The following is a 22,143-nucleotide window of genomic DNA, read 5'->3' as shown; positions in this document are numbered from 1 at the left end:
CTTGCTCTTTTCATTTAATAGTATGTTCTGAGGATCTTTCTATCAATTGCATCCCTATTCTTTTTTTTTAACAGCTGAAAAGTATTCTGTTGCATAAACGAACCACAGTTGATTCGACTAGGCCTTACTGCTGAACTGTTTCAGTTGTTTCTCATCTTTTGATATTACAAGTGACACTGTTATGAATAACCTTGTACATAGGTCTTTTCATCCTTGTGTAGGCCTGATCTACCGGTCCAGCTTCATACAGAGCTACTCTTCCCCATTCTCCTCATACTCTGGCCTCACTGACCTTCAACTGGATTTGCATATTCTATTCCTTCCTCCACACACCTTTGGTAACTCCTCTCCATCCCTTTGGATCCTCAGCTGCAATGTCACTTTCTCTACCACATCAAGCCAAGTCCCCTTTGTATATTCACAAGACCCCTCTATTTTCCCTTCACAGCACTGATCATGGTTTGTATTTCTGTAATTATTTGTTTAATGTCTATTTCTCTTACTTGACCAAAAGCTCTATGACAACAAGGCCATTATATTTCTATTACTTAACCCTGTGACTGACATATGAAAAACAATTAATGAGTATTTGCTGAATAAAGGAATAAAATGTCAAAGGTGCCAATTACATCAATCTGTTCTTAGTATTTTACATGTATTTCTGTTTTACCTTGTAAGTATCTCTTGAAACCTTCAGTTCATTCCACTTCCACTAATACTAATCCAAGCTCCCATTATCTGGTCTAAACTCCTATATTCACTCTTAGGTTCTACTAAAATCTATGCACCATTTTTAAAACCTGTCATTTGCCGGGACTTCCCTGGTGGTGCAGTGGTTAAGATTCCACACTCCCAATGCAGGGGGCCCAGGATCGATCCCTTGTCAGGGAACTAGATCCCACATGCATACTGCAACTAAGAGTTCACATGCTGCAACTAAGGAGCCCACCTGCCACAACTAAGACCCAGTGCAACCAAATAAATATTAAAACAAAAACAAAAACAGACCCATCATTTGCCAAGAATTCTCTCAGTGGCTTCCCACTGATATTCAAATAAATTTTCCCTAACATGGCGTATAAGGCCTGCATCGTCTGGCCGTTTACCTCACACACCCTGCCATTTCTACCAGAAATACTCTTTGCTTCTCACTTTACCTGGTTAATGTTCTACATCCCATGGAAGCCTGAGCCTGAGCACTCACTGGTCACAGCCAAAATTTTACATTTATATTTTGGTGTGATTTGATCAGCGTTGTTTCTTTTACTAGGCTATAAATTCTAAGGGTTGAATTTTTTAAACTTTTGCTCACTGGGCATCACCAATATCCAGAACACTTCCTGGTACACAGTATAATACTTGATAAATGTTTGTTAAATGAATGAAAAAAAGAACAATAACATGAGATTATATCAAATTACATGATAAAATACACTGAGGAATTAAGTGTGGAAGTAGAGTTGCAGGACTAAGGGACTATTTCACAGGATCCAAATGTAGGTAATCATATTTGGCACGGTGTTGAGGTTGTTTACTGTATTTACACATCTCAATCCATAAATGTTTATTTTTTATTTAGAACTGGGTGCTTTTACCTATAGAAATTAATTTCACTTGACTTATGAGCAAATACCAAGAATACTGTTTATGCCTACAGTTACAGAAATAAAGATGACAGTACATCACTGGCATGACTATTTTAAAAATATCAAGAATAAAAAGTTAGGGTCCTTTTCTTTTGACAATAGGGAAAAAGATTTCAAGAATGTATCTGATTGTACATATTAAGTAATGATTAACATGTTTCTTAAAATCTGGCAACAGATATCCATTTTTAAATTCAGAGGCTTATATTTTTTCTTCTCAAAGAGAAGAATACCTTTGCTCTCCAAGCTTTTCTAGACATTTACAGCATATTGTTATAAAAATGTACTAGGCTTTGGGTATTTCCTATTACAGTGCATATTTGTATAAAGTCACTGGGTAACCACAACTACATATATAGCTGTCTCACATTATGTGAGTATGTTTACTTTGTTCTGTGTTTTTTTTTTTTAAATTGAAGTATAGTTGATTTACAATGTGTTTTGTGTTCCCACAAAGTCTACAAAGCACCAGAAATGACTATTTTCTCTCTTGACTATGTTTTCTATTTTCTAGCTTCTGTTTTGTTTTGAACCTTCAAAGGTACAATAAAAAGGTAAATAAACTGCCTTAAGTCAGAAAATAGCTCAAGTTACATTATTTAAAGGTCTAGAAGAAAAGAAATATTGATGAAAGGAGAAACATTAGAAGAGCCTAATCAACTGTGTCCTTACTGTTATGCAACTCAGTGTTGTTTAGTAAACGAGGAAGAGAATATCAGAGGGTTGTTTAGGTTAAAGGTAAACACAATATATCAGGAGGGTGGGGAGTAGGGCTGGGGGCTGCATAGAGTATAGACTGTAAACAGTAGAAGAATTCAAGTTTTTCCATTAAGGGGAAATGACAAACATGGATATGTGCACACATCTCTCAGCATTAATGCATGCACATACACACCCCGGTATGCACATAGGTATTTTACACACCTATTCCCTTTGTTTTGCCAGAGAGAAGGAAGGTTAGACTAAGTACATATAAACACCTCAATTTTCTAAGATAATAGTAAAGAATCCATCTCCCAGTCACTCTCAAAACTTTTTAAAGTTCAAAAAAAAAATAAACAAAAATATTCTCACAATGTTTGGCCACTAAAATTTATAACGAGTCACAGTCTGAGTGACTATTTTACTTCTGCACTGTTCTAGCTGTTTGGTTATCTGGTCTCGCATTTTGCAAGAGAAATGTCGCTATGGTAGGACACTCCAAAAGCCAGGATATGAGAACCAAAAGAACCCCTCCCCTGGCACCCCCCCACCCACAAAAAAAGCTGCAAAAACAACTTTAGAAAAAGACAGTAGCTTTCAGGACATCATCAAATTACAAAATAGCATACTCATCAATGTTTCAGATAACTTACATTTAAAAAAAATTTAATATACAATATTTAAGAAATAGAAAGAGTATATTATATTTTGGTAAAATTCAAGTGCTAAGTAGATTACCTGACAATTGTGTATAAAGGAAATACTAAGGTACAAATTCAGTTGTAGTTCAACAAGAGAAGAAAACCCCCAATTTGAGGCATTTCAAACTGTCAAGAAAGCAAACAGGAATGACAGGCAATTCCTAGGCCTAAAGGCTTGCTTTTTCCTCCCTTTGTTAGAGCTATAAAAGAAGAGAAAAGGGTAAAAGTTGCTCAACAACAATAATAAAAAACAAAGAAAAATTTTCTCATGGATCTAAGTCTTCACCCAAATTATAGTTGTTTATTGCTTAAAATAACAGAGATGAAAAACATTATCTTTTTGTAGTTTTAAAGAATTAAACACAAAAGATAAAAAGATCAGAGTTTCTTTCAGATTTTAGTTTAGACATAGCTGATTAATGATTACTGAGTTGAAACTGAAACTTAGCTTGATGACAACTGCGGAAAACCCCAAACAAAGAATATCTCTAGGCTCTCTAAGAACATAAAATCCTTGAGAATAAAGGCAATTTTAAAAATTTTATAGTAAGGAAGGTTGAAAGAAGAGAAGCTGTGACAATGACAACACTATTCTCAAAGTAATGACTTCTAAACCTTTATCTCTGGAACCCTGACTTTGTTCATCCAAACTGCAAACCCACATCATAAACTTCCTACCAATTGTTTCCATGTGAATATCTTGTTGTCATTTCAAACTAAATACTGGGTTAAATAGAATAAGTTCCCAACCTTCATCCCTAAGCTTCAGGCCAAACCAGCTTCCTATGTTGATTTCCTAATTCCTGTCATGCAGCCTTGAAGCCACTGCTCTTTGCTTTCTCTGCTAATGCAGTGAACCTAGTCGAGACCCTTACTACGGTGCCTGAAGAGTGTTTTTAAGTCATAATTTTCTGTTACTCGCAACTTTAAAAATTCTTCAATGCCAATAAGATAAAATTGGATATGAGAGCCACCTGACTGACATGTACAATTTACAGAGATGACCTAGCTGGTCTCTTCTTTCCTCACTTCTCAGTGTGTCTCCTGAGTATGAAGGTTGTTATGAGGATTAAGTGAGAGAATATAAATAAAATGCCTAGTAACTGACAAATAACTGCCTTCCCTGATTCATGTCTAAATCTGGAGATCTACTGCCAAGTTTCAAAAACAGTTACATAGTAAGAGAAGCAGCAGTCACACAGACATTATTTATCTTTGTATAATTTGCTTATTTTTATTTACTCTGGCAAGAACCATATAAACATAGATGGTTTAGGGATACTAATTCTTTCAAAATGTTTCTCTCCTTTTTATAAAAGCAATGTAACTTTTCATTGAAAATGTCTAAAATACAGAAAAATACATAGAAAACAAAATTACCCATAATCTCACTATCCAGAGAATAGCACACAATAAATACCAATAGATTCCAATAGACCACAATTACCATTTTAAACATTTCCTAAAATAATTTTCTCTATTAGCAGAGGTCCTGAACCCCCAAATTAGACAAATTCCTTTCTTTCCATTCAAATTAGCTTTAGGTAGAGCCCATAAAATGCTAGCATATTTCATTTAGCACCACACTGTACCGCACTGATTCTAGGGGAGTACGTAAAAAATATTTTTATTTAAAATATATGTCTATATCTAAGTATTGACATATTCCTATCCTTCAAAATATTAAACCAAATGACTGAAATGAATGCCATCTCACGTGCTCAGCTAATGAACGCTAAAAGGCTCACTGTGCTCTTGTCTGAATGGTGCTGGGCAAGCTGTCTCATGACTCCGCTGAGGTTTCCTTTACTGACACTATAATGGTTTCAGTGTAATGGAAAATCAGTACTTTTCACCCATTGTAGCTAACAAAACAAGTGCGTGATACTGCTGGCCTGAAGGAAATGTATGCAGCTCTTATGGTAGCCAGAAGAGTTTCTAAGGAAATGTTAAGGAAAACAAGAAGATATCAACAGACAGTTAGAACTGAAGAAAATTAATATTAAGACGATATCTGGAAGAAAGCAGAGCTGAAGGTCTATTATGACTTCAGAGGATGTGAAAAGCGCAGAAAGGGGACCACCAATGTGCAATGATGAGACCCCACCTCCAGAGGACTGATCTACACCTCCTCTGTACCTAGCTCACTACTGGCTCTTCCATTTTCAGAACTGCAATCCCCCTCCCCGAACTGAATATGCATGTAATGTTAAACATGGGAACCTGTCCTTCACTTAAACCAAAGCTCGGGAGCCTGTTATTACCTGAGTCTACCTCCAAGGAAAGCAGGTCCATCTCAGATCTTACTGTTCTAGTCCTTGGATGTATTCATGTTACATGAAAATAATGTATAAAATTGGTTTCCTGGCTTATTTATTCTAGGTTATGCTAACTGCAGCCCTCAACGGAACCTTTCAGTCATTCCTCATTTATTAGTTACTGGGAAGAATGATGTCCCCTTCCTGAAATCTGTACCTACCATTAATAAAAATTTTTCAAAATATTCAGAACAGAATCTATCATTATGCAACTTTTTAAAGCACTTGATACCAACACCAATCTGAAGATCAACATCAAGTATTTTTTGCCAATTGTTACATGTGAAAGATGACTTTTATGACAGAAAGGTAAATATATTTTATGTACTTCTAAAAACTAAAACGCTGATTATAAGTGGAATCCCATTTCCAACAATTCCGAAGTTGACCCTTGAACAACATAGGTTTGAACTGCATGGGTCCACATATATGTGAAGTTTTTTCAACAGTAAATACTACAGAATTGCATGATCTGTGGTTGGTTGAACCTGCAGATGTGGAAGCGCAGACTCTGGGGAACCCTGGATTCGGGGGACCAACATGTGGATTTCTGACTGTATGGAGGGTTGGCACCCCTAACCCCCAAGCTGTTCAAGGGTCAATTCTATAATGAAAGACAGTTAACAGAAACAAAAAACTTTCTATTTATCTCTCTTTAGGGTGACTTTAAAGTCCACAGAAAGATCTCAGAAGGTAAAGAATAAATTTACCTTATTTTCTTCTAGAAATTTCAACTTGATAGAAACATCGTTGCGCATTTTATCGTATTTTTCCTTATGTGCTTGGAACAAATGCTGTGATTGCTCAATCTTTGGCAGAGTGTTTGCATCACGTGGTCCAAGATTCAGTTCTTCCAAATCAGTACGATATGCATCATATTCAATTCTGGAAAGAAGAGAGTAAGTGAAGCACACTACAAAGACAGTGTGAAATAACTTCAGGACGTGAAGTGGAACTACATCATAGTTCCATATTATACATTAATATATAATAATTCTCATGCATATTTGACACCTTATGCTTTTTTTTATTTTTAAAAAATTTAATTAATTAATTTTTGGCTGCGTTGGGTCTTCCTTGCTATGCGCAGGCTGTCTCTAGTTGCGGCGACTAGGGGCTACTCTTTGTTGCGGTGCGCAGGCTTCTCATTTCAGTGGCTTCTCTTGTGGGGAGCATGGGCTCTAGGTGAGCAGGCTCAGTAGTTGTGGCGCATGGGCTTAGCCGCTCTGTGGCATGTGGGATCTTTCTGGACCAGGGCTTGAACCCGTGTCCCCTGCATCGGCAGGCAGATTCCTAACCAATGCGCCACCAGGGAAGCCCACCTTACGCCTTTAAAATCAAGTATTTCTGGGCTTGCCTGGTGGCGCGGTGGTTGGGGGTCCGCCTGCCGATGCAGAGGACACGGGTTCGTGCCCTGGTCCGGGAGGATCCCACATGCCGCGGAGCGGCTAGGCCCGTGAGCCATGGCCGCTGAGCCTGCACGTCCAGAGCCTGTGCTCCGCAACGGGAGAGGCCACAGCAGCGAGAGACCCGCGTACCGCAAAAAAACAAAAATCAAGTACTTCTTTAGTACAAAGAGCTATTAATATAAGCATGGTGGGAGGGGAGGGGAGGGGCTGCTTCTTAATCTCATTAACTATTCCTTTCCAAGAACAGTATTAACTGAAGAGTAAAATTTCCACAGTTTATTTATTTTTAAAATATTTATTTATTTATTTTTGGCTGCACTGGGTCTTAGTTGCGGCACATTGGATCTTTTGTTGTGGCTCATGGGCTCTTTGCTGCAGCGTGTGGGCTTCTCTCTAGTTGCGGCACACAGGCTCCAGAGCACAAAGGCTCAGTAGTTGCGGTGTGTGGGCTTAGTTGTCCCGCGGCACATTCGATCTTAGTTTCCCGACGAGGGATCAAACCCGGGTCCCCTGCATTGGAAGGTGGATTCTTAACCACGGGACCACCAGGGAGGTCCCTCCACAATTTAAAAAACCAGTTTAGGGACTTCCCTGGTGGTCCAGTGGTTAAGACTCTGTGCTTCCAATGTAGGGGGTGCCAGGTAAATCCCTGGTGGGGGAACTAAGATGCCACGTGCCATGAGGCTAAAAAAAATAAATAAAAACCAGTTTAAAAAACAGATGTTAAAACGTACTGCTAGCAAGATCAGGGTAGTGATCAACCCCCCATGTGAATTGGTTAATATTGATAAGGCAAAGCAGGTGAGGATAGTAGACTACTTCTTCTTTTTTTTAATTTTGGCTGTGTTGGGATAGTACACTTTAGAATGACATAAACTAACTCGTAAAAGGGAGTTAACTGTGGGCTGGCACTTCTTAAAGTATAGTCTAGGTCAGCAATGCACAACAGAAATATAATGCAAGCCACATATGTAACTTAAATATTCTAGCAGTCATGTTAAAATAATAAAAGTTAACTTCACCTGTTTAACAGTATATTTAATTTTACACAATATATCCAAAATATTATCTCTGCAACATATATCAATGCAAAAAAATCGCTAATGAACTATTTCACTTTTGGGGGAGAGGGGGACTGAGTCTCTGAAATCCATTGTTTTTAAAAAAATTAATTAATTAATTAAAAACTTTTAAATTTATTTTATTTTTTGGCTGCATTGGGTCTTCGTTGCTGCGCGCGGGCTTTCTCTAGTTGCAGCGAGCGGGGGCTGCTCTTTGTTGAGGTGCATGGGCTTCTCATTGCGGTGGCTTCTCTTGTTGTGGAGCACAGGCTCTAGGCATGAGGGCTTCAGTAGTTGTGGCATGCGGGCTCAGTAATTGTGGCTCGCGGGCTCTAGAGCTCAGGCTCAGTAGTTGTGGTGCATGGGCTTAGTTGCTCCGTGGCATGTAGGATCTTCCTGGACCAGGGCTCCAACCTGTGTCCCCTGCATTGGCAGGCGGATTCTTAACCACTGTGCCACCAGGGAAGTCCCCATTGTGTTTTAAGCTTTCATCACATCTCAATTCAGGCTAGCCACATTTCATAATCCATAGACACATGTGCCTAGTGACTACCGTATGGGAACTCTAGACGGATTTCCGTAACATTATTTAGAATGTGACAGTGGCATCTACTACAGAGCACTTATCACCTTGTGCTCCCTGAGATGCCTCTCCTAATACTCTGCCACCACTAACTGAAATAATTACCCCACCACCAACAAACCAGAATCCCACAGCACGTTACAATACCTCTGTCAAAGCACCCGTGTAGGTATAGCATTACCTTGCTAATTAAACAGTGACTTATCTAGCAGTGTCAACTATTCAGTACTCAGCTAGGAAGAAGCAAAGTGATCTCTAATTTAGTCAAAATCAGCACCACAAACTTATGCCCTAAAACTAAAGCTCTTTATTAAAATATCTATAGTACAATTCATATCTCCTATTTCAGGAATTAATAAACAACTTACTCTAGAATGTATATACGACTTGAGAAAGAACACATCAGTCCCTCATACCAAGCCTAATTTATTCTCAACTCGTGCTAAATTTAGTAACTTTATCTTTCAGGGTCAAAAGCATATCATTTATTTATTCATCGATACAATGATTCATTCAACAAACATTAAGTATTAACATTTTATGTTCCAGGCACTGTGCTAGAAAGGAAAACTATCTGCTCATCTTCATAGCTTATCTTCAAGAAGCTAACAGCCTGGAGGGAGAGAAGCTCTTAAACACAACAACAAAATGAGATAATGGATACTGCCATGGGGGAAGGAAGATAAGGTACGGTGGAAATTAAGAGGAAGAATTACTTAATCAGGTATCTGAAAAGGCATCTCAGAAGAGAATTAAAACAATTAAATTTCAAAGGATGGTAAGAGTTTATGAGGTGGATTGGGGCCCGGAGATTGGCAGAATATTTCAGGAAGAGAACAGCATGAACAAAGGCATAGATTTGTAAGATACCATGACACATTTGGGAAGTAATTCAATAATTTAGAACCTGAAGTTGGAATAAGATAACGAAAGGAATTAGTATCAGACAGGAAGGCAGGATTGAGATTAAGCAGGGCCATATTAAAGGGATCAGACTGACTCCAGTAGGACAAGTGACGGAAAGCCATGGAAGAACTTTGATCTAGAAAGTGACACATTCTATTCGCTCAGGATAGAAAGGTGACTCTAGTGGTAATATAAGGCATGGAGGATGGACCAGAGTAGAAGATTAAGAAATCAGAAGCAAGGAAACCAATTAGAAGACTGGGCAAAAGAGAAATGAGTCACTAAATCAGGAAGGATAATGGTAGTAAAGCTAAGGAGGAGGAGACAGTTACTAAAAATTTGGGAGGCAAGACTGACATGGGATAGCAAGTTAAATTCCATGGGTTCTATGGCCAAATTGCATGACCAGTCTGCCCTTTACTGGCTCTAATGTCTTGAGCTAGTTTTTTTTTCTCTCCTTCTGCTTCAGTTTTTCATCTACAAATGGAAATAATAATCTCCACAAAAAAATGTATGTACAAAGTACTTGGGACACCTGCTAATAACTAATATGTTTAGAGGGCTTATTATTTCAGCCAAATTAGAAGAGGGATGGCCTGAAGCAAACATACTAAAAACAGTAAAAAATGAGAGAGAAGTAGACAAAAATAAACAGTAATGTGTGGTGATTTAATGTGAAGACAAATATTCCTCATAGCCTCGGGTATACTTTTAAATAACAGCAATTAATTTAAACACAGTTATAATACTGACCTTATATGCTTTCATTTATATCCAGTTTGTAGATGGTGTCAAACTAAAACTTCCCCTAGGAGTTTATCTAACAGTGCTCATTAACACTAGGAAGAGAAGTATACTAAGTTTTCAAAATGCAACTCTTCACTTCAAGGTTGCCAGTCTGCCCTGAGTCCATACCAATAAAGTTAGTGATAGCTGGTTACTTTATGGCTTCTATAAAACTTCTAGAGAACAGGTGTCCACATCTGAAAAGTTTTGACCACAATAGGCTCCCTTGTTGGTGCTGCTATGGAGAAGTGTTGAATGGGCTGTTATAAGATTTTCTATACACGAAGCACCAGACAGCTAGGAAATACTTGTACAATACATAATAGGGAGCATTAAAAGGCCACCCGGACATTTGCCTAAACTGCCACTTTTTGTGCTGATCAAATAGCTGACCCTTGCCCTAAAACTCAATAAATTCTGGTTTTGACAGAGAAGAAAATTCAGCTACTGAGAAACTTTTAATCTGGGATTCTTTTTCAGTGTTATCCCTCAGTAGACAATGTTTTAGTGTTACAACTAGTCAATGCCTCAGCTACTCCATAAATGTACAGAAAAGTTAACCACCAAGCCAAGCTTAATGAATAAAATCATATATTGCAATTTCAATAAAAGAGAATAAATTACGGGATGAGGTCATTACTGTTGTTGGTTTTTAAAGTACACACAGAGGTATTCTAAAGGTTTCCTGATAACCAGCTACCAAGTACATATAACCTGGTTTATAATTTTGCTCAAAAGTTTTAAGCAAACCTATACATTGGATAAATTGAGATTTTATATCACATTGTACATTAAGTCAGATTCCTCATCATAAGACATGAAAATTATTTTTTATAATCAGATGTGAAAATTTGAGATTAGTCCAGTTCAGGCTTGAGGCCTGATGATCAAAAATAGAAGGTAAGGAGCCCATGGGTTTTCATTTTGGCTTTGAAACTGATTCCTGCGAACAAACCATTTAACCTCTAGAGGCTTATTTTTCTCCTTTGCAAATTAAATATAAAATGTTTTCTGTACGAACAGTGACATGTAATATATTTGTCTTTCTTTAATATGGGTTAATATTTTTAAAAGCATGTTAGAAATTAAGGCTGAAGAGAAACATATGACATACTTCAAATGAAATATATTTTATATTTTAAAATACCTAAAACTAAAAATAGTAGCTAAAATATATTTCAGGACAGGTGGACAATTACAAAGTCTATAGAAACTAGATTCATGTAGTTCTTAACTGGGAAGTGATAGGGGATACTTTTGGAACAAAAGAATTTTCATCTTCAAAAGCACATATTTAAAATCTTTTTAGACTAGAAAATAAGAATGCTTAAAATGATTAAACAGGTAAAAGGGAAAACAAATTAGGATACTAAGAGTAAGGAATAGATAGATTTGGAAAAGAACCAGAGTTTACAGAAGTGAAAAATTTACATAATAAATGTATATACTTTGAAATAATGTATATACTTTGAAAAATACTGGCAATGCCCATGAAAGGATTTAAACAGAGACTGGAAAACCAGTTACTGGGAACTGAAGCAAGTCCCACTGGAAGATACCTTATTGAGACATTCCTGCAATGTTATTGAGGGAAATCATATTGATAAGATTTCTTCTGTTTCTTTGTTCCCACCTTCTGATTTTAATACAATGTTAGTAAATACTTCAAACAATAAAGAAAAATAAAAAACCAAGCCCAAATCCTAAATAAGGCACACAGATCCATCTGTGTCCTTCTCCCACCTGACAACCACAGCTATTTGTCTTGACCTTCCTATCCAAGTCATTAAGAATCTGATTGAGATCTGGTAAGAATCTGATTTAGTATGTTAATACTAAACTGAAAATTACAAACACAGCATAGGATAGAAGCATCTTTTCTTGTGCAAAGATCAAAAGTTAACCTTCCATAAAAAAAAAAATCCCGTTTAAAATCACATCAAACAAAACAAACAAAACAAAATAAAACAAACCTAGCAATAAACCTAACCAAGGAGGTGAAAGACCTATATGCTAAGAACTATAAAATACTGATAAAGGAAATTGAAGGTGACTCACAGAAATGGAAAGATATCCCACACTCTTGGATTGGAAAAAATTAATATTATTAAAATTGCCATACTACCTAAAGCAATCTACAGATTTAATGAGATCGCTATTCAAATTACCCATGACTTTTTTCACGGAAGTAGAACAAATAATCCTAAAATTTGTAGGGAACCACAAAAGACCCAGAACTGCCAAAGCAATCTGGAGGAAAAGGAACAAAGCAGGAGGCATAACCCTCCCAGACCTCAGATAATACTATAAAGCTACAGTAATCAAAACAGCATGGTATTGGCACAAAAATGGACATATGGATCAATGGAACAGAACAGAGAGCCCAGAAATAAACCCATACACCTATGGTCAATTAATCTTTGACAAAAGAGGCAAGAATATACAATGGAGAAAAGACAGTCTCTTCCGCAAGTGGTGTTGGGAAAGCTGGACAGCCGCATGTAAATCAATGAAGTTACAACACACCCTCACACCATACACAAAACCAAACTCAAAATGGCTTAAAGACTTAAGTATAAAACATGACACCTTATAACTCCTAGAAGAGAACATAGGTAAAACATTCTCTGACATCAAATGTAGCAATATTTTCTTAGATCAGTCTCCCAAGGCAATAGAAACAAAAGCAAAAATAAACAAATGGGACCTAATCAAACATAAGCTTTTGCACATCAAAGGAAACCATAAACAAAACGAAAAGACAATGTATGGACTGGGAGAAAATATTTGCTAACGATGTGACCAACAAGGATTTAATTTCCAAACTATACAAACAGCTCACACAACTCAATATCAAAAAAATAACCCAATTAAAAAATGGGAAGAAAACCTAAATAGACATTTCTCCAGAGAAGACATACAGACATCCACTAGGCACATGAAAGGTTGCTCAACATCTCTAATTATTAGAGAAATGCAAATCAAAACTACAATGAGGTATCACCTCACACCAGTCAGAGTGACCATCATCAAAAAAAAGTCTACAAATAATAAATAAATGCTAGAGGGGTTCTGGAGAAAAGGGAACCATCCTACACTGTTGGTGGGACTGTAAATTGGTGCAGTCACTATGGAAAACAGTATGGAGGTACCTTAAAAAACAAAAAATAGAGTTACCATATGATCCAGCAATCCCACTCCTGGGCTCTTATCTGGAAAAGATGAAAACTCTAATTCAGAAAGATACATGCACCCCAATGTTCACAACAACACTACTTACAATAACCAAGACATGGAAGCAACCTAAGTGTTCACTGAGAGATGAGTGGATAAAGATGTGTTACATATATACAATGGAATACTACTCAGCCATAAAAAAGAATGAAATATTGCCATTTGTAGCAACATGGATGGACCTAGAGATTACCATACTAAGTGAACTAAGTCAGACAGAGAAAGACAAATACTACATGATATCACTTATTTGTGGAATCTGAAAAATAATACAAATGAACTTATTTACAACTCAGAAACAGACTCATACACATAGAAAACAAACTTTTGGTTACCAAAGGGGAAAGGGGGGAGGGATAACAGATACATACCACTATATATAAAATACATAAACAACAAGGATTTACTGTATAGCACAGGGAACTATATTCAGTATCTTGTAATAACCTATAAAGGAAAAGAATCTGAACAAGAATATATACATACCTGAATCATTTTGTTATACACAATACTGTAATACTGTAAATCAACTATAGTTCAATAGAAAAAAAAAGAGTTTCAGGAGAGTAAGGAGGGTGTGTGTAAAAAGGTAAGCTACAGACAGAACATGGTAGTAACTTTTTATAGCTTGAATTGGAATTGTGTAAGTGTTTATAAGGTACAAAAATGTTTTCAGTAACTACCACCAATAAATTTTAAGAAAAAAAAAAGTTAACTTTCCAAGTGGTTTGGGCTTTTAGCTATATAAAGCATAAGGACATATATACTTCAGAAAAAGCACTCAATAGCAAAAAGACTAGATGAGTTTAGAGTTTTCATAGGCATTTCTCACATTATTAAACTACATCAAGAGGCCAAAAGTAAAGTTATATACCCAAAAGGTAAAGTTTGCACTATCTTCAACTATGCTATAAAAAGTATAACAGAAAATAAAGAAATCAAGTGTTCAGAGGAAAAAAACTCAAAGGGGACAGGAATGAGTGGGGGAAAAAAACTGGGCCTGGAATCAAAGTTGAAAAATGCTATCGTAGATCTGCTACTTTTTAGACATTTCTAAGTACCGATTAATATGCATTTTGTTTACCTAACAGGATGGTTATGAGATAGGGAAATTGTGTGTGTGTGTGTGTGTGTGTGTGTGTGTGTGTGTGTGTGTGTGTATAAAAAGATGTATGAGGGCTTCCCTGGTGGCGCAGTGGTTGAGAATCCGCCTGCCGATGCACGGGACACGGGTTCGTGCCTCGGTCCGGGAAGATCCCACATGCCGCGGAGTGGCTGGGCCCGTGAGCCATGGCTGCTGAGCCTGTGAGTCCAGAGCCTGTGCTCCGCAACAGGAGAGGCCACAACAGTGAGAGGCCCGCGTACCGCAAAAAAAAAAAAAAAAAAAAGATGTATGAAAACACTGCATTATAAACAACTATGAAAATTTAAGGTAAATACTTTAATTTATGTAAAAGGTAAAATTTGGAAGATTGTGAAGCCTGGTTATAATCTGAATAACCAACATAAACAAAATCATGGAGGCAGAAATGAGCCAGTATATTCAAGAGAAATTGAAACTATGAATCTGGCTGTTGCGGAAGCAGTGTAACTGCTTATAGGGAAGCAGTGGTAGTATGATTGAAGAGGCAGGCTTAGGCCAGATTAGAAAGGGCATCTGGTATCTACCTGGCAGAACACAAGGCCCTGTCCTCTTCCAAGGAAGCTGGAGCCGGGAGCTCCTCCACCTCCCTATTCCCTAGCAGGCAGGGTTTGGGCACATGGCCAGCGCACAACCGGATACTCTCAATGCAATGAAGCAAGGTACTCAGGAGCTTTTGGAAATTTTTATTTATGGGAGCTGTAGCAGCATCAAGTACCCTAATTAGATTCTTCTGAGGCATTAACTTGGCTTTGGTTCTTGCTTGTTTCTAGAATCTGTTCTCCTGCCTTTCTGTTAGCTCTGTGGGCTACCCTATAACCTTCTAATAAATTCTTTTTCTGCCCATATTGGCCAGAGTCAGTTTCTCTTATTTGCAACCCAAAACCTTAACCAAATTATGTACCACCTGGTAAAACAGACAATATAATGAAAATCTATACCTACCTGGCACTTTCATACTGTTTCACAGTCATTAATGTATCCTCAATTGTTTTATTCACCAAAGTGTTCACACTGGCAATGAAAAAATTAATGGCTCCTAGAAGAGTTTCTCCATTTTTAGCCAGCAGTTTCTGTGTATCTGCATTATAGCCAAATTCTTCCTAAAACAAAAAAGTCATCTTAATTTATCCAGTTACAAATTAGTAAATGTGACTAAAGAAAATCTCAAACATATCACTATTGGGAAAATATCTGATTTAGAAATCTAGCTTTAGAAGTTTTCTCTTTCAATGTTTAAATAAATAAAAGGAATCTAAATCACGACTAGCTACAGAATTCCAGAAAAAGTCGAATAAACCAAATTGTTCAGCTCTGAGGCATAGCTAAAATCAAATAATTTTAAAAAGTGAAACTACTTCGTACTAGAAAAATTATTTTCATTTCTACGTTTTGTTTCTATTATACTGTAAGCACAGCTGTTAAGAAGAAAACTATAGCAGATTATTAATCAGAGAAACTTTAACTTTCACAACCAAATTAGGTAACAATTGGCTAAAACTTTCAGACATAAAATAGATTGTAATTTTTGTGTTTTGACTGAATCTCCTTAAAGTATAAATATTAACAATACACACTTCTTTGTAAACTTAGCAACCAGTTGACTCCCAAGCTCAGATCTATCTGGACAAACAGCTGAGGAAAGATCACTCAACACCAGTTTTAGTTCATTTTCTCTGAATAAACTGAGTCTTAGCTTAGCAAACATTACACATGACTCCTTAACATATGAATGGCAAGGGCTAACTCTAAATTTTGAGCAGAGAAAGCTTTCCAGTCTAAGTTTGATTAGTTAACAGATTATCAGGAACACATCTGACCAAATAAAAAGTTTGATCATATCTTATTATAAGATATATCATTCAATTTGAGAATTGTGAGTTTGTTAAAAACATTTTAAAATTTCAACTGAAAAAGATAATGTAATATTAAATTAACTAGAATTTTAGAAGATGCAAATTTAACGTTAGTGCTATAGGTACAATTAAATTTCCAGGTGATAGAATATTCAATAATTAATAAACACAGAAAGTAAAATTATCTTTATTATGCTAAAAGCATTTTCCATCTAAGAGAGGTCCATGTAACTCTTTACTTGGAACTCAGTCTTCAAAATTGTAGAGCCCTTGATTTGCAAATATTGGCAGATAAGGATTACATAAGAGGACTATCAATCAATATATGTAAAAACTAAAATAAAAGGCAGAAAAGCTGAAGAGTTTTGGCACCATTTTTACAAGCTAAGTTACAATATTGAAGACTAAATAAATGTTACTGGAAATAGAATATAGGAGAGAACATTAAAAAAAAACTTAGAAAGAGTTCACACAATTGTTCTTATTTTCTTTGGTGTTCATTAAGAGGTAAAAGGCAAAATTAAAAAATCACCAAATAAGAGGAAGAAAAATATGAAATTGAGTTGGATATAAATATCATAGTTTTTCTATTCACTGTATAACAAAGTATATGTCATTGTATCATATCCCTGTTAACACTGTTCATTGCTAAAAGTTTTCAACATCCACAATTCCACATTAACTTTGAAAATGCCAGAAGTCCTAATTTAGCCACAGGAAGATCTATATAACCTAGAAAGCTGTGCTTTTACTAACAACAAATAAACAAAAAAAACAGAGTACTGTAAGATGAAATCACTGCAGATTGATATGTTATACAGCAGAATTTGGAATCCTATATTTACAGATGAGAAAAACAGCCTTAAATTCAAAGCAGACAGGAGGAGTAAATGGACACTGTTCTGTTTCATGAGTGTAAATCTCGCCCATAATTCTGTGATGAAAATGTGCATAAAACTTCAGATTTTATTGCATAATTTGGAAACTTAATTGGCTAAAATAAAAAAGCTTTTTTATAGTAAGGTACAAGAGACATAGTAGTAAATGTTACAAAACAATTAGGACACTAGAAATAAATAAATATACATATGCATTATAAATACATAATTAAATATACTTTTTTGGCAATGAAAATAAAATAAAACATGCCTCAACCTTCATTTAGTTGATAAGTTATTTTAGTATTCTCAGTTGGACAGGGGTATTTTACACATTATTTTAATAGTCAAAGGGTATACATATCAAGAACAGGGCTGCAGTTCTAATCTGTCAGTGAAGAAGAAAGGCCAACACAATTCCTTGATCTAAAAATTTACTTGCTTTATATAGAGAGAGAATGAAGTTTCAAAACACTTGAACTATTTTCTCTTCAGCAGCTCCTACATTATTTACAATATTTATCAGATGTAAATGTACCAAATATAAATGACCACCATTTCCCATTCAACTTATACATTAGGACTAAATAACAGAAGCATATGATTGGACCTAAAACATCTAGTTTTAGTAATAGATATTATTACCTAATTAATCACAAATGAGTTATTTTAAACAATAATGCAAAAAAACTAGAATCACAAGAACTAATTGACAATTGATAGTAATTCGGACTGTGGAAACTTTCCTAATCTCAATGTAGATGTTACCCTCTAAATTGAGAAAATACAATTTAATAAGGTGCCATGGTACAACAGAACTAGGAGGAAGGCATGTGATAAAATGGTAAAAGTCTAGTTTAGAAATTCAAACAGTTTGGAAATTCAAACAGTTTGGGAATTCATATCTTGATTCTGCCACTCAATGGATTTGTGTCTCTCATGAATAACTCAAATTCTTTGGGCCTCCATTTCCTTACTAATAAAATGAAGATAATTCCCTTACAAGCTTGACAGGAAGTCTAACAAGGCAACCTGTATAAAGTTTCTGACAGATGACAGGCATTCATTAAAAGATCATTTCCTGGGCTTCCCTGGTGGCGCAGTGGTTGAGAGTCCGCCTGCCGATGCAGGGGCTGCGGGTTCGTGCCCTGGTCCGGGAAGATCCCACATGCCGTGGAGCGGCTGGGCCCATGAGCCATGGCCGCTGAGCTTGTGCGTCCGGAGCCTGTGCTCCACAACGGGAGAGGCCACAACAGTGAGAGGCCCGCGTACAGCAAAAAAAAAAAAAAAAAGATCATTTCCTATCCCCTTCAGGAGATTTGACTTTTTTTACTGCTGGATATTGGTTGTTTCTCTAGAAAATGAAGAAACTGGACTAATCTATAAATTCTTCCTCAACCCCCAATTGTCACAATCTCAACAACAGCTATCATAACCATCATAATTTATCTAGTGCCACTATGTGCCAGCCCCTGCCCTATGTATTTTCCAGAAATCTCAGTTAATATGGCATAAGGTGGAAGGAAGTGGACCTCAGCTCTTTACTGTACTCTATAAGCTTTTCCTCAAAAAGAACCAACAGGCAAAGAAGAGAGTTACTGTGTTGGCGGGTGTGACTGATCCTGATTACCAAGGAGAATTTGGACTGCCCCTCCGCAATGGAGGTAAGGAAGAGTAAGCCTGGAACCCAGGTGATCCCTTACTACTACCATGTCCTGTGATTAATTTCAATGGAAAACTACAATAGCCCATTTCACGAAGGACTGCTAATGGTCTGGACCTTGCAGGAATGATGGTTTGGGTCACCTCACCAGGCAAAGAACCACCACAGACTGAGGTGCTACCTGAGAACAAATGCAGTATGGAATGGGTAATGGAAGAAGCTACAACCATGTGACCATTTGTAGAAATGAGGACTATAATTCTTATTTCTTCCTTACTTTGTTATGAATGTTTGTGTGTGTGTGTGTGTGTGTGTGTGTGTGTGTAAAGCAAGTACCTTTGTTTTCTTCCCTCTCTTATCTTTCCTCCCTTATCACATAAGATATATTAACTTTATATCATGATATATAGCTATTGTTAACACCATAGTATTTAAGTTTCAGGAGATCAAGGAAAAAAGTGATCCTCACCCAAGGACTTTGCATCATCTTCTAGGGAAAGAGTTGCTGTGTCTTTGATAGTACACAGGATAGTTATATCACATTAGGTGGAAGTAAGACTTTATTGTCTTGATTTGGAGATTAAGTGTGGTTTAAAGAGATGCATATAAGTGCTGCTAAGTTGACAAAGGGTGGACTGTGATGGTTAATTTTATGTGCCCACTTGATAAGACTATGGTGTCCAGCTGTTTGGTCAAACATCAGTCTAGATGTTGCTACAAAGGTGCAGATTTTGTGATGTGATCCACATTTACGATGATAAACACTGAAGACGTGGTTTAAAGTTGGCTTTAAGGAGATTATCCTCCATAACATGATGGGCCTCATCTAATCAGCTGAAGGTCGTAAGAGCAAAAGTTTGAGGTTTCCTGGAGAAGAAGGAATTCCATCTTAACACTGTAACACAGAAACCTTGTCCAAGTTTCCAGCCTTCTGGCCTACCCTATGGATTGCAGACTTGCCAATCCCTATAACAGTGTCAGCCAATTCCTTAAAATAAATCTTTTGTGTGTGTGTGTGTGTGTGTGTGTGTGTGTATCTCCTATTGATGCTCTTTCTCTGGAAAACCTTGAATGATACAAAAACATCCTCCTTGTAAATGTTGATTCCAGATTTCAAATTCATCTCCAGTAGGTTCTAGTTTACCATTACTTTTACATTTATAAATATCAATTAGAATGTTCAATGAATTTTTAAAAATGTCTATATTATATATTTCCTTCAAATCACTTTTGTATACGCATTTACTTTCAGCATTTGTTCACTAACAAATATATCAAGTATATTTTGGTGCATAAACATCATAAAAGAAGGAATATCATGTCTTCTTAGCAAAACAGGATGGTCCAGATTCTTTAAAAAAATGTTGCTTGTTGGAGTTGCTCCTGTTGAACAACTCACTAAATGAAAATACCTGGGATAGTTTGTGCATCAACTTGGTTGGGTCACAGTGTCCAAATATTTGGTCAAACATTATTCTGATGTTTCTGTGAGGGTGTTTCTGAATGAGACTTATATTTTAATTGGTGTACTGTTAGTAAAGCAGACTGCCCTGCATAACGTGAGCGGATGTCATGCAATCAGCTGAAGACCTTAATAGAACAACAACTGACCTCCCCTGGACAAGAAAGAATTCTGCTAGCAGACTGCCTTTGGACTTGTACTGCTACTCTTTCCTGGGTCTCCAGCCTGCCAGCCTACCCTACAGATTTTGGGTAGCAGCCTTGCCAATCATGTGAACCAATTTCTTAAAATAAATCTCTATATAGCTATGTATCCTGTTGATTCTGTTTCTCTGGAGAATCTTGACTAACACAATACCGTATTTCCTTTTGTCCTTAAAAATACATTATTATTCAATGACTCTTTAAGAAAATTCACGTAGGATATCATCATTGGAATACTTATAGCCCGCAATTTCACTGATATTATCCAATTTTGCCATCACTGTTAAGAGTCAATACTGCTATCTTTTTGCAGTCATCTTCTGATTTGTGTAGTAATTGTGAAATGTATTCATCTGGTATTGTAGTCTCTTTCCATTATGTGCAAAAATGAAAAATTCCAAAATTCTTAATTGTGTTGCACGAACATGAAAAAACAAACAAACAACTACATAAATAGCTTCTCCAGATTTCTTTTTGGCAATGCAAACAAACAAAAAGTATTTATCTCACTATTGTATCATTCTTCTAGGCAATGCTGTCATTCTTTAGTTTTCTTATTGTCTTAGTCATTTTTAACATGGTAGGAAAAAACTGATGAGTAATAACGAAATAATTCCTAAGATGGTGAAACAGCAAAATGTTTTAAGATATAGGAAAATAGGATCATTAAGATCCCATATTGTGTCTGATTTCCAATGGACCCATATGGTAGCTGCAAGATAACAAGTTTTATTCTATTAAAAGCATAAGTAAATTTTCTCATTGGAGGACCTCCAAGAAAGAATAAAGTCATGAAATACCAATCCTTACAGAGAGTTAAAAATGCTCAAATAAAAAACTCAAAAATTCAAACTGGGTCCAATGGACTTGAATACTGAGGATTACCCTTTCAGTTCTGTTTAAAAAAAAAAAGGACTTCACATCTGTAAAAGAAAGATAATAAAAGTACTACTAGCTAAGACTGGGCATTAGATGAGCTAATACACATATAAACCACTGTATCTAGTGTATAGTAAGTCCCCAATCTCTGTTAACTATTATAATTAATAGGTTCTACTGAATATAGCATCAGTGATAACATTACTGCAGCACTTCCCCAGACCCTATACTCTGGCTACCTCTCTCCATACTGTGGGGATTTTTCTCTGGGTCACAGACCATCTAAAGATTCCATTTAAAGAGACAGCAAGAGATCATGGAAAGGGACTTCCCTTGTGATCCAGTGGTTAAGAATCTGTCTTGCAATGCAGAGGACACTGGTTCAATCCCTGGTTGGGGAACTAAGATCCCACGTGCCACAGGGCAACTGGGCCTGCACGCCACAACTAGAGAGCCCATGCACCACAACTACTGAGCCCACTTGCTCTGGAGCCTGCGCACCTCAACAAAGAGCCTGTGCGCTGTGTGCTGCAACTAAGACCCGACGCAGCCAAAAAATAAATACTTTAAAAAATGCTATTAATTCTTATTTAAAAAAAAAAAGAGATCATGGAGAAACAAAAAGGCCTGGATATAAATTCCAATTCTATCTTTTATTTGTTTTGTGAGTTTATAAAAACTACGTAAACTCTCTTGGCCTCAACTTCCTCATCTA

At 36.6% G+C, this 22,143-nt stretch overlaps 1 protein-coding gene across 7 annotated transcripts in view; it reads right to left on the bottom strand.

Annotated features, from left to right (window-relative positions):
- ARFIP1 (ADP ribosylation factor interacting protein 1) overlaps positions 1-22,143 on the bottom strand; it is a 130,071-nt gene that overhangs the window by 22,865 nt on the left and 85,063 nt on the right. For all 7 annotated transcript variants that reach the window (XM_065877102.1, XM_065877103.1, XM_065877105.1 and 4 more), the window contains 2 exons: positions 15,433-15,590; positions 6,078-6,252 (listed from right to left, as the gene is read on the bottom strand). In XM_065877102.1, coding sequence (XP_065733174.1) covers positions 6,078-6,252; positions 15,433-15,590 — 333 coding nt within the window. The remainder of the gene's footprint in view (positions 1-6,077; positions 6,253-15,432; positions 15,591-22,143) is intronic.

The sequence above is a fragment of the Phocoena phocoena genome, chromosome 5 (genome assembly GCF_963924675.1).
Source record: "Phocoena phocoena chromosome 5, mPhoPho1.1, whole genome shotgun sequence".
Lineage (NCBI taxonomy): Eukaryota > Metazoa > Chordata > Mammalia > Artiodactyla > Phocoenidae > Phocoena > Phocoena phocoena.
The sequence above is the reverse complement of the archived record's forward strand: the minus strand, read 5'-3'. Positions and strand labels throughout refer to the sequence as shown.